Raw genomic sequence first — 12,226 nt, 5'->3', positions numbered from 1 at the left:
TTTGTCTTGAGAAGCTTCACTTTTCGTTCTTATGTCTTTTTAAGCTTTGAAGTCGCGTTCGCATGATAAGGGCAGAAACAAAATTTTACCCCCCCTAAAGCATATTTTTTTCCTTACCAAACGAAAGTACTTAAAAATTCAAGAAAATGTTGCCTTCAAACTATATTACTAAAATAATCAACAAAAAAGTTATTTCACTTACAATATTTATTGCTACTTAAGCAAATTTTGGCGCGAATCAAAGCTTTTATATTGGTCTCGGCTTTCTAATTTTGCAAAAATGTGGCCCAGGCGCTTTTCATCAGTGACAGCACTTGCAGACTCACTAACAACACGCACAAACCGTTCGGTATTCTGGGAATGACAGAGGAACTCTAAAAAAAAATGATTTAAAAGTACTATAAGACCCGTGAAGTTTTTAGTTTGAAGATATTTACCTGGGATATTTATCACTTCATTTTCCGAAAATTGAAACATTGTAAGTTCACTATCTGGGTAGAACTGCACACAAGGGGGTTCCGTAATCTTAAACTGACTCCAATCGATCATGCTGACATACGACTTACTTTCAAAGTTTATTACGCCACGCTTTGGGACCTTGAACACGCGAAGCCCTGCTGGTGGATATTGACGTGCTGTTTTGATTTTTTCGTACCCATCATTACGTATCTCTGGATCAGCGTCGGTTATCATGGCTAATAATATATTTTCTGGGTGAAAATAATATGCATTATTTTCTATAGCTGAACGTATAATGGCTTGAACAGCATTTGATAGTTCGCGTATCCAGCAAATATACTTAAAAACGTGTCTACTTCCATGAATTGCTTGTGGCTGGCTCTTCACAAGAAACCAGAATGGTGCATAAACTTTCACAACAAACTCTACCATGTTTCGCAACTCCGCTGACGGGCTTTCTTTGGAAACATATACCCGAAGTAACCTGGAAGCTGTTGTAAGCCACCGAGCTGTACTGACGGGACCGGGGCTCTTACTAGCGAGATATTCATCGCATTCACCATTATTTACTGCCAAAACCATATCAAATAAATAACGCTGATCATTGCGTAATTCCCAAGAGCCAATATTTTCAGGAATAACTCCCATAGCAATAGCCTCAAAACCACTTACAACCTGATAAGGAAAATATATGTTTTTGTTTATAACATTAACTATTATAGTGTGGACAACCTACCGGGTATTTGGTGCAAGTCATAATTTCAGACCCCAACACCCCTGGCCAAACACCAGGTCCTTTCTGCTTGCCAATATAATGCGTTAACAACTTTTTTAGAGGCAACTCGTTGAAATGTAACAAACACACATTCCACTGCAAGGGCCTTTGTAAATAACGTTCCATTTGTGCATTTACTCCAATTTTATATCCAGTATTGACAGCTGTACCATCACAGATACTTTTAAACTTTGTGTGACTTCTTCACTTGCTTCATTGTCTTCACTTGAGCTAGGCACATAACCAATCGAACTTGCAGCGGTTTCAGTGTGATTTTCAACATTACATTCTAGCGAGCAATTGTCAGTTCTAGTATGATCAAGCCCACTATCTAATGACAAAAGCCTTGGCCCGCATTGATCATAAAGAAAGTCATTTACCGCGGTTGGAACTCTACTTGCACTAGGGCAATCACATTGTCGATTTAAGTCCATAATGCACTTACACTTTGAAATTAACAATATTTTATTCCATTCCTGATCATTATATTCATAAGGATGTTTTTTTACATTGTAATAACTTTGAAGGAGGCTTTCAATGTTTCTCCGGAGTGTAGTTCTTGTAACTATAGGGATGTTTGCCTGCTGCCACAACTTTGAAATTGTGTTCATAACTATTGGCAAATATTCATTGAGACTTCGATTTTTTGGAACACTTGCAGAGCCGTAATATTTAAGGAACAAAAAATATTCAATAACACCACGTTTCGTAGGTAACATTTTAATATCAATATCGCGCTTAACGAAAGCCATTTTTAAATTGCACACACTGTTAAGTCACTTTTTAATTTTATTTCACCAGCACAATTTATGGTATTAATTATAAATTATTATTATCAATACGAAACAACAGGTTTGACTCACTTATTTACTTTGACTTCCACAATTTATAAAATTTATTGGCATGATTAAATTACAAGAGGTTAGCTCGCTATTGACAGCGTCAGTTTTGCACTCCCCGGGTTGCTGATGCGACGAAAACAAAGAGTATGAATTTGGGAAAAATCGTAGCAAAAATGTACCTAAATTGGTACGAAAGCAGTGAGATTAAATTTCCAACTAAGAAAACTGTTGGAGGAATTTGTGGGGGCGAATTTTGTTAGCTGACCTAACCATGGGTAAACGACTTCATAGCTTAAAAGGAAATGTGATGACATGTTAATTTTAAAAATCGGCCGTCAAATACCCAACTTTCAACGAAAAAACCTTTTCGGCTGTATTTCGAAGGGTTAAAAAAAAAATAAAATAAAAATTTCGAAATCCTCTCAACATAATCCTTAAATTTAGGTTAGTCTGTTGCATAAAAAAAATCAATTTTTGTTGTACTGTGTTATTATACTTACATCTGAAACTCGTGTTGACCTGTGATATTAAAAGTGCTATAACTCCTTTGTTTATTATTTTAGTAATATAGTTTGAAGGCAACATTTTCTTGAATTTTTAAGTACTTTCGTTTGGTAAGGAAAAAAATATACTTTAGGGGGGGTAAAATTTTGTTTCTGCCCTTATCATGCGAACGCGACTTCAAAGCTTAAAAAGACATAAGAACGAAAAGTGAAGCTTCTCAAGACAAAAATAATGACATATCAATTTTAAAAATCGGCCGTCAAATAACCAAGTTACAACGAAAAAACCATTTCAGCTGTATTTCGGAGGGTTAAAAAAAAAAAAAAAAAATTTTTCCAGAACCCTCTCAACATAATCTTTAAATTTAGGGGCGGACATTAGCAACTTTTTTTTTCGACCCAGTCTAATGTATCTATCTTTATGATGTAAGGAGCTCGACAGCTTAAATTTTTTAAAAAACCTGTTTCTCAAATTCTTGATTTTGTTTAACTCTTTCGTATACCACGGTATCTTAAAGCAGCTTTCGTTGTGTTTAAAAGTATTAAAACATTCGCCAACTTCGACTCCGACAAATAACGAGTCCCAGTCTAGCTGAGAAATTTCACTATTGATTACTTCAAAGTTGCAATTATTATAAAAAAAACTAGTAAAGTGGTTGACTTCACGAATAGCTTTAAAATGGTAAAATTCTAGCTGTAGTACCAGTGGACTATAATGTAGACCGGGGCCCGATAAGGGGTCGAAGCATTCTTGCAATGAAAAACTAATACTTTCACTTATAAGATAAGATAAGATCTAAAATTTTAGAAAGCTTATTTACAAAATAATTTATCTGAGTAAGATTAATGCTTAACAGACTGTCAACTATATATGACTCCGAAAAACTAGTAATTGCTCTGGGAAATAGGGCAAAACTTGCATCCATATACGCCCACTCAATATTACAGAGGTTGAAATCACCTAGAACACAAAAATTATCACTAGTACATTTTGACACTAAATCTAAAATATTATCCAAATGAGCTTTATAGAGTGAATCAGCATTAGAGGGAGGAACATAGGAGGCACAAATAAAAAGTTTTGAGGTACCATATACAGCAACACACAGTTGGTCCAGTAGGGAGTCTACATTTTCGAGGGGCGAAAGTGTTGAGCGGTACTTCCGTCCAACGGCAATAAGAACTCCTCCACCTCTGGAGAGTCCAGTTTTCACGGGATCTCGGTCTTTGCGATAGACATAGTAGATGTTCGGGTCGAAGAACTCGTTGTCATGGAAACCCTCATTTAGCTAGGCCACAATAAGAACGAAAATATCGTAATCTAGGTGTGAAAGAAACATTCTGGAAATAGATTTTAAGATTTTTGGCACGAGCATCAACTGAAACAGAATCCTCTATGGTTCTCTCAGGTCTGTCCCGTCTTTGGGGGAAAAACGGAACGGTCGAACCTTCACATTGGTAGGCTAAATGTTGGCGTTTAAAACCTTTTCATAGAAGTCTTCTGATACACCCAATTTCAAATTGACTTTTTTAAGATCATCCAGCCAGGTACGCCTCTTGATAAGCATATAGCAAGCCAGATACTTTTCATTAATAACTGCATGTTTCGACACATAAGCTACAATATCAGCGACAGTCACACTAGGCGAGAAGGAGGAAACATGTACCCACTTCATCTCCGAAACGACACACAGTTCAATGTTATTAGTTGCGTTCCCCAACGTTTCTGGGTTAAAACCTGTGAAACTGTCAAAAGGCAAAAGAAGCCTGAGAACCGAGTACGGGAACGCTTTCTGGTAAATTCCTGTAAATTCTTGCAACTTCTTGCGAGTAAGGGAACGCAACTATTATTGGAACCAATGACTAAAGGTTGCTTTAACTTATTGCGATTTCTTTTTGTTGCGAGTTTCCACTCAGAGTTTTGGTGCTCGTTAGATGGAGTAGAAGCAATCGGCAACGAAACTGGCTTTTTGGCAGCAGCACCAGGGTGGTTATAATATCGCTGTACTTGAGTGTGCAGTATTAGCTATGGCAGTTTGAGTAGATTGCGGCGCAGCCATCTGACGCGATACGGGTACATCAAAAGTAACACTCGTGTTTGTCGGCACGCTTTTTGCATTCTCAGAAGCATAAAAGCTGAAGCACAACACCGGCGAACGGCAAATTTTTCGTCGCGAATGTTCGCCGAGATAATTAAAACACACTGATTTATATGAGAACACGCACAACCAAAGCAAACGGCGAAGTTTGCTCGACGACTGTTCGCGACGATAGATTTATTTCTATCGCCGCGGTCAACGGCAACGACAAAAAAAGGCCATGATGACCATACTTTAAAAGTTATCGTAATTTTTGTTTAAAAGTAAGATAATATACCTTATATTTTGCTACCTGAGATTAATCTAGTAAAACGTAAGTTTACTAGTAGTTATATTTAAAGACTATTTCTATATTTTAAACTTCTTCTTGCTGGTATTTTCCCTCTTCGTTGTAAAAGCTTCCTTCTTGAAATATGGTCACCTTATCAGCTGACAGCATTCGAACCGCTCGATACCGCTCTATTTCTGTTTCAGTAAGCGAATTAGCTGGGCGAAAGTTGGTCGTCGGCATCGCTCTGCTGGGCGAAATTTGCCGTTCGCCGGGTATTGTGTTTCAAGTATAAGGCACTGCTGACGGCGGCGCAGAGCAGTCAGCAGCAAAAGAATTAGAAGCAGCAGGCGAAAAGCCATACATAGAGGTGGACAGAGAGTATGGTGTAGAAGATGAGAGAGAAGTACTCACAGTAGGCTGACTCAAGAATGATAGAATACAAGATTGCGCCAATGAGAGAGGATTTTTGAGCGTAATTTTTGCGTGACGTCATCTTTGTGCAATTGCGAGAGAGAAATGCCAAAACGCATATAAAAATATGTAAACAATGCAGAAAAATGTGTTAATTTTAATACTACTTGGCCCAATTTTGCAGGAATCAATAAATATACAAAGATTGATTAATTAGGAACACGTAGCAATAATTTTGGACATGTAGACCTTTAGATAAGTACGATTTTTAGCACATGAAAAAATTGATGTATTAACAGTGTTTTCAATTTCATGTAGACCAAAAGGAAGGTGAGCAGCAAAGTGAATTTTTGGACTTGCCATTTTAAAAAGCCATGCAGAGTGCATATTTATATTTGTGGACGGTAGCCAACCACCATAAACTCCACAGCTTTTATTTGATGACTTTTGTACCATTTCCGAGAGGATGCATGAGTGTGGCTTCTTTGGAAGCAGATATTCTTTGTCAGTAAAACATGATTTAAGCTGAACTTTTAAATGTATAATAATTTGGGCACTGTTTTGTATTAGGTACGAAACAGCGCGGTAAGATGCCGCTTGAATTAGCGCCTGGCGACCTTATCCACTGGTGCATTACCTCATACCAGCACTAAAAGAATCAGGTACTAACAAAAATTAGTAGGTAGTGAAGTTCATGTATCTATTAACTGTATAAACTGCTTTTGTATGTATGCCATTGCCAGCAAACTAAACCAGCAACTGTCTACATTAACCATGGAAATATACGTACTACAATTCACCAAGGAAAGACCAACATAGTTCCATGTAGAAGCTCATAGCTCACATCCATAGCACAAAGCTCGATTTGGTGTTTAATGCATGTCCTCGCCGGCAGAACTGCTTCCACTTTTTCGCCAGGTTTGCGTCCGTAGGAAACGAAAAAAAAACTTATATAGCACGCTTTCCTTTTGTTTTCGCTATTACACTTTGCCACTGCACACTTCATTTTGCTTTTTAATGTCTCAATAATTGTTTAAAAGCACGCAGAAATATTAACGCACAAATAATAAAATTGTTATTTGGTTTTTTCGTATGCTCACATTCAACAATTGCACGAAGATGACGTCACGCACACAGCTCATTCTGTCAAAATCACAAAGAGCGGATTAGCGGTACCGCGATTGGCGCAATCTCTATTTCTCTCAATCGTGAGGCTGACTAGCTGTACCAGCGGCACCAATATGTTTAGTTGGATCCGCTTTATTAAAGGCAACAATGCTACGAAGATTTTTTATTTCCGATGTTAGTGTTGATATCACAGTATACCAGTAGAAAAGGTTTTTGTTATTGTGGCTGTTAATTTGGTCCCCATAAAGGACTTGAGGGTTACGAGCAACTGTTTTGCCGCATTTAGGGAGCTGTGCAGCAAAATAATGTGGTGAAAAATTTTAACATCGGATAAATAGCGAGAGAAATATTGTTATGCGCTTTATAAGTAAACATGAACGTAATAAAATATTTTATACTTCAATCCAACTAATTAGCGCAATTTTTGCAATTCGAAATGATCTTAAAAATATTTGTTGTGATATATGTACCTTATGAGTTAAATGGAAACTATCTTATATGTAAAAATATATTCCGATTTACTTCAAATAAATGATGTAAAATGTGTTATATATGGATCTAATTTTAATAATAAAATTTATTACCTTCATCTACATTGCTTTTATTGTAAGTTTTCACGAGTAGTTGCAGTTTTCTGCAATTGTCTCTGGCCGACTATACATGTTAAAGCCAAATAATTTCACAATTTGTACCCTATTTAAGGTTTATATTTTAATAAAATGTGATCAATTATTTAAGAATATATAAATTCCGATCAAACTATAGTACTGAATGCTTGACAAATAATTATTTAAATCAAATGATCAATAGTGAACGCACTCGGAGTGAATTTTGGAGCACGGAGCGAATTATGCATATTAAGACTAATTATTTTCTAACTTTCTACCATATTATACGTTTATATTTCAATGTAATATGATTAATTACTGAAGAATATATAAACTCCGATCAAACTTCACTACTGAATGCTTGACAAACAATATTTGAATCAAAAGATCAATAGTGAACGCGCTCGGAGCGAATTTTGGAACACGATATAAAATATGCATGTTAAGACTAAATAATTTCTTATAAGCTTATGGCCTTATTCAATAAAAAATAAAGTAGCTTTAAAACAGGTTTGTAAACTGAAAAATATATGGAAACGTCACTTTGAAAGCTCTTTAAACCTACTTTACTTTTTATGAATAAAGCCATTATGTTTTAATATAATATAATTAATTACTGAAGAATATATTAACTCCGAGCAAACTATAGTATTAATTGTATGACAAACTATTTAAATCAAATTATCAACAGTGAACGCACTCGGAGCAAATTTTGGACACTTCATAAAATATTTACAGAGGAAGTATATTATTTTTTTTCATTACAGTATCTTAAGAGAGCCGCACTGAGTTGTCAATAACACCTTGTTTAATACACCCATGATACAAATATTTAAAGGTAAAACCGCTTGCTCAATTCGTCGGCCATCATTTATTTTTTGAAGTTTGTCTATTTTATAAAATTGAAATTTTGAGAGCAACTCAAATGCCAAATAAAAGTAAAACAAAAAGCAAATAGATGAAAATATTGAAAATTTCATTTATTTGAGACTGAAAATGAGAATGTATTTGTGAGATTGGAAATTTGAAAACATTTTGGTAATGTTATCAAACTTCAAAAATGTTCAGGCTGCCTCTCAGCGGTTTTACCTTCAGATTTTTGTATCATGGATACACTTTGGTCGAGATATCACGAACAAGTTTTCCTTTGTTTATTTTTACTTATAATCCTTAAATATGTATATTGATTTCTGTAGAATACGTATTCATTTTTTTAACGATTTTAAAAAAAGGGAGGACAGTCGGATCTACGTAACCAGAACGACCTGAATGAGCATTAAAGTCGGTTGTATTTTTTGCTCAAAATTACTTGTTATTATTCAGATACAGTTTCGCTACTATTTAGAGATTTCTCGACATACTTGTTCACATTACTGTTTTTTATTATTTTTCTTATTAGTCATTTATATGTTTAGGACTAACTGGGGGTGCTTTAAGATTCGTTTTGTAAATATGTATGTATATATAAAAAACAATAGCGATATTTTATTTTATTTTAAATTATGAATTTTATTTGTGCAATTTTTTATGTTTAATAGTTTTGAGATGTTTTGGTTCTTTTGTATTCTTTTATTGCATATCTTAAACTCGTTTACTTTAAGTTATAATGTTGAAGATATGCCTTCTGCCTTTGTCAAGCACTTTAGCTAGGTGCGAGGAATTTAGCGCGTAAGAGCATAGAGTAGGTATAGGGCTGTGCTGCCGCGATTCTCCAACATCTTGTCAAAGGAGAAAATATATTGGTGGCGGAATCCAACGTAGTCCGATTTTTCATAAAATCTACAAAAAAGCGATCACTGAATCTGAACTGCTATGAACGTGTGTATTGAAAGCAAGCACTGCGTTCGTAGCTACTCGAATTTAATAGCATTTTCGTAGATTTCACAAAAAATCGGACTACGATGGATTCTATGGCAGCCTTGCTTAGTTCGTGCCTATATAGAAACTCAGTTACCAGCTTTCAGTTGCTAGTTGCCATCGGTAATACCATTTCAGCCACTGGCCAACCAACTGAAGTTCGGTTGTCCTCCGTAATCGACCCATAAAATCGGAATCGAATATGCATGCACGTTCTGCAGAACGATAAATATTTTGTAAATGTGTGCTCTGTCCGCTAACGAATTCCAGGCATGTGTGAAATATCGTATGTGAAGCCTTCGTCTGACATAACGATTGTCAAAGGCATGCCAGAAGATGTTTCATCATATGTTTTCGACCATCGTCTTCTTCGAGTAAGTTTATCGATTCCAAAAACTTTACAACCTCTATGTGCCAGCAGCCCTTAGTGTTTTTGCCAATGACAAAATTGCCAAATTTAGCCGCAGTTGCATTCACACGTGATATAATAGCTATTGTCGGCATGTGGGAATGCCCAGGAGATGACGTTAGTTCAGCTATCGAAATCATTACATATTTACCACATCAGTAGTTGTGGCGTTTTGTTCTGCAACAATAGCCTGCAATGATGACATGTCATATAAAGTCGATGAACAAAGATATAAAATTGAAAATGACTAACCTTATTCGCGGCCGATTGAGAGACCACCCTTGGTCACGACCAGAACGCATTTACCAAGAGGAAAAACCGCAGGGATTGCAGTAGTTCTTGCAATCACCGTTGATGATGCTGTGCTTGTAATTAATAGTCTGAAAAGACAGAAAATTGCATTAATCAAATGTTAAACACATCAAATCAATTTCAATAATTTGTTTACCATTTCACAAACCGAATTACCAAGAAATAGAAACTCACCGCGATGCGATACAGAAATAAAAACCAACAGGGGTGTATTTTCTTGGTAAACAACATAAGCGCTCAATTATTTTCTGAAAAATAAGACTTGAAAAGAGTTTTTAAACATGATTATCACATTATCTAATTAGCGCACACTATCGAGTTTATTTCTAGTAGAATATAATTGTATTATCTCAGACTTTTTTTTAATGTTTTCTAATATTCGTTCTTTTGGAATGCAAAAGCAACCATGCGCTCAATTTCTTGTGGGGAAATTTGGCCCCCATAAAGGACTTTCACCACGAAACAGCTACAAAAACAAAAACCTTTTCTACTGGTATACTGTGGTTCTTTTACAACAGTATGCAATGTAACTTGTATATCAGATTGTTCTTTAGAATTTTCAACCATTTTGTGATTGTAAGAGTTAATAAAGTTATGGTCTAATTATGCATACTTCGCGCAACTTTGCATAAACTTCAAACTGTAATTTCGTATGTACATATTTTGTATGTATTCCATTACTCATAAATTAGCAGAACTTTTATAAATTTAGCAATCTGTTGAGTTTAGATTTTGCTTCACATTTTCTTAAGTTACATTTCTATTGCACTGGTACAAAAGGTTCTGCGAAGTTACGCGAAGTATGCATAATCAGGCCTTTAGAATTGACTCCAGATTGAGCGGCAAAGATATCTTTCAGACCAGCAGAGGGCGGAGGCGAGCGACTAGAAAAGCGGCGCTCATCCATACAATCGTTACAAAAGAACGGCTTAGCGGAAGATGTCAGAAATTCGAGATCAGCTGGCTTAAGACCAACACAATGCAAGTGATAAAACTCTTTACACTTTGCGCACAGCACTTTTGTTTGAGTACTACGAAGGGAATTTCGTTGGAAAAAATATTTATAATATTCACAATAAATTAGTTTATGTGACAAAAAATCAAATAGTAATTTTTATGAAATTAAAATTTTTGTGAAATTTCTTAAATAACATAGCTATAAAAAACAACTTAACGGATTATAAACAAAAAAAAATAATTAAAGTGTGAATAACTTGACAATCAAAATGTCTGAGGCTAACATACCGTCAGTTTCCAGACCCTCCAGACCAGTGCTATGACAGGACTAGAAGAGACTATCCGCAGGATAGTCCGAACAGTTTTTCAGAGTGAGGGACAGAAACTAGTAAATGATATAGTGAATCCAAACCACGAATTTCTCAATTCGAGTGATGAGCCTGTAGTTGCTCAAGGAAGCACGGATTTCGACCGTGTTCCAGAGATAGCCAGGACTATCCGTGAATTTTCAGGAAACCTGAGTGAATTTAGTTCATGGAAAAAAGTGTAGAGAGGCTATTAGAGTACTATAGACAGCATCAGGGAACACCAAAATACTTCGGTATACTTATGGCAGTAAGGAACAAAATCGTAGGTCATGCAGACGAAGTGTTAGAATCGTACAATATCTCACTGAATTGGACGGCCATTCGCTCTTGTTTAACTTGGCACTATGCCGATAAACGAGACTTAAAAACTCTAGAGTACCAGCTATGCAGCCTGGTCCTGAACCATCGATTAGGGATTTTTATCAACGAGTCTATTCACACCTCTCCCTGATATTGAACAAAATATCCTGCATGGAGGAAAGTCCGGAAGCTATTAGAGTCCTGACTTACATGTATAGAGAAAAAGCTAGAGACGATTTCATAAATGGACTAAACGGCGATATGCCGAGGCTTCTAGCAGTGAAAGAACCAAAGGACCTCCCACACACTTCATATTTGTGAAATCCTTGAGAATCAGCAAAATTTTTTACCTCACAATGGGTTAAATAGACAAGTAGTTTCAGCTCCTTTAAAATTAAATGCACAAAAGAATACGCTTTTAAATACCGGAGCGTCCTACAATATTCCCGGATCATATTATTCACAACTAACCCCTCCACCCCTACCACCTAGAAATATGACACAATACCAACAAAGGTTCCCACCTGCTCAATTTGGTTGGAATACGCAACAACTTTCTCAATCCTACCCCACATTCGGCCAACCGCCAGGTCAACCATTCCCTCAAATTAAAAATACCTTAACGCCTTCTCGCCCAGTGGCTCCAAAGCCATTACCGAAACCGGAACCCATGGATGTCGATCGTTCCATACATTATAAGGCAATTAACTACATGAACAGACCAAGACCGAGCAAACCAGGGGAGAAAAGACCATCCAATACTTTTCACCAGATACCATACAAGGCCCAAAGGAACTTTCATATTGAAAGTGAACCGGAACAAGAGGAAGTACAGCAACAAGGGTATGATCAAGAATGGACACCTACAATGGACGAATATGAGACCGCATTGAACTACGAAGATGGTTTGCAGTTATCTCAGGATTA

The 12,226-nt window shown here is 36.3% G+C and overlaps 1 protein-coding gene across 1 annotated transcript; it reads right to left on the bottom strand.

The window, feature by feature from the left end:
• Positions 1 to 213: 213 nt before the first annotated feature.
• On the bottom strand, positions 214 to 1,406 carry LOC118754783. Its single transcript, XM_036489662.1, has 3 exons — positions 1,196 to 1,406; positions 438 to 1,134; positions 214 to 374 (listed from the first exon to the last, which is right to left on the bottom strand). The coding sequence occupies exons 1-3, from the start codon at positions 1,358 to 1,360 to the stop codon at positions 214 to 216; spliced, it is 1,023 nt and encodes a 340-aa protein (XP_036345555.1). The 5' UTR covers positions 1,361 to 1,406.
• Between the last annotated feature and the right edge of the window lie 10,820 nt (positions 1,407 to 12,226).

Source organism: Rhagoletis pomonella, unplaced genomic scaffold, assembly GCF_013731165.1.
Source record: "Rhagoletis pomonella isolate Grant_MI unplaced genomic scaffold, Rhpom_1.0 Rhpom_scaffold_04621, whole genome shotgun sequence".
Lineage (NCBI taxonomy): Eukaryota > Metazoa > Arthropoda > Insecta > Diptera > Tephritidae > Rhagoletis > Rhagoletis pomonella.
The sequence above is the reverse complement of the archived record's forward strand: the minus strand, read 5'-3'. Positions and strand labels throughout refer to the sequence as shown.

Bases quoted from the DNA above. Each gene is read 5' to 3' on its own strand.
- LOC118754783 (XM_036489662.1), bottom strand. From the start codon at position 1,360: ATGGAACGTTATTTACAAAGGCCCTTGCAGTGGAATGTGTGTTTGTTA. The intron at 1,135-1,195 runs GTAGGTTGTCCA...TTTCCTTATCAG, and splicing joins TGACTTGCACCAAATACCCG to GTTGTAAGTGGTTTTGAGGC. The intron at 375-437 runs GTAAATATCTTC...ATTTTTTTTTAG, and splicing joins TGAAGTGATAAATATCCCAG to AGTTCCTCTGTCATTCCCAG.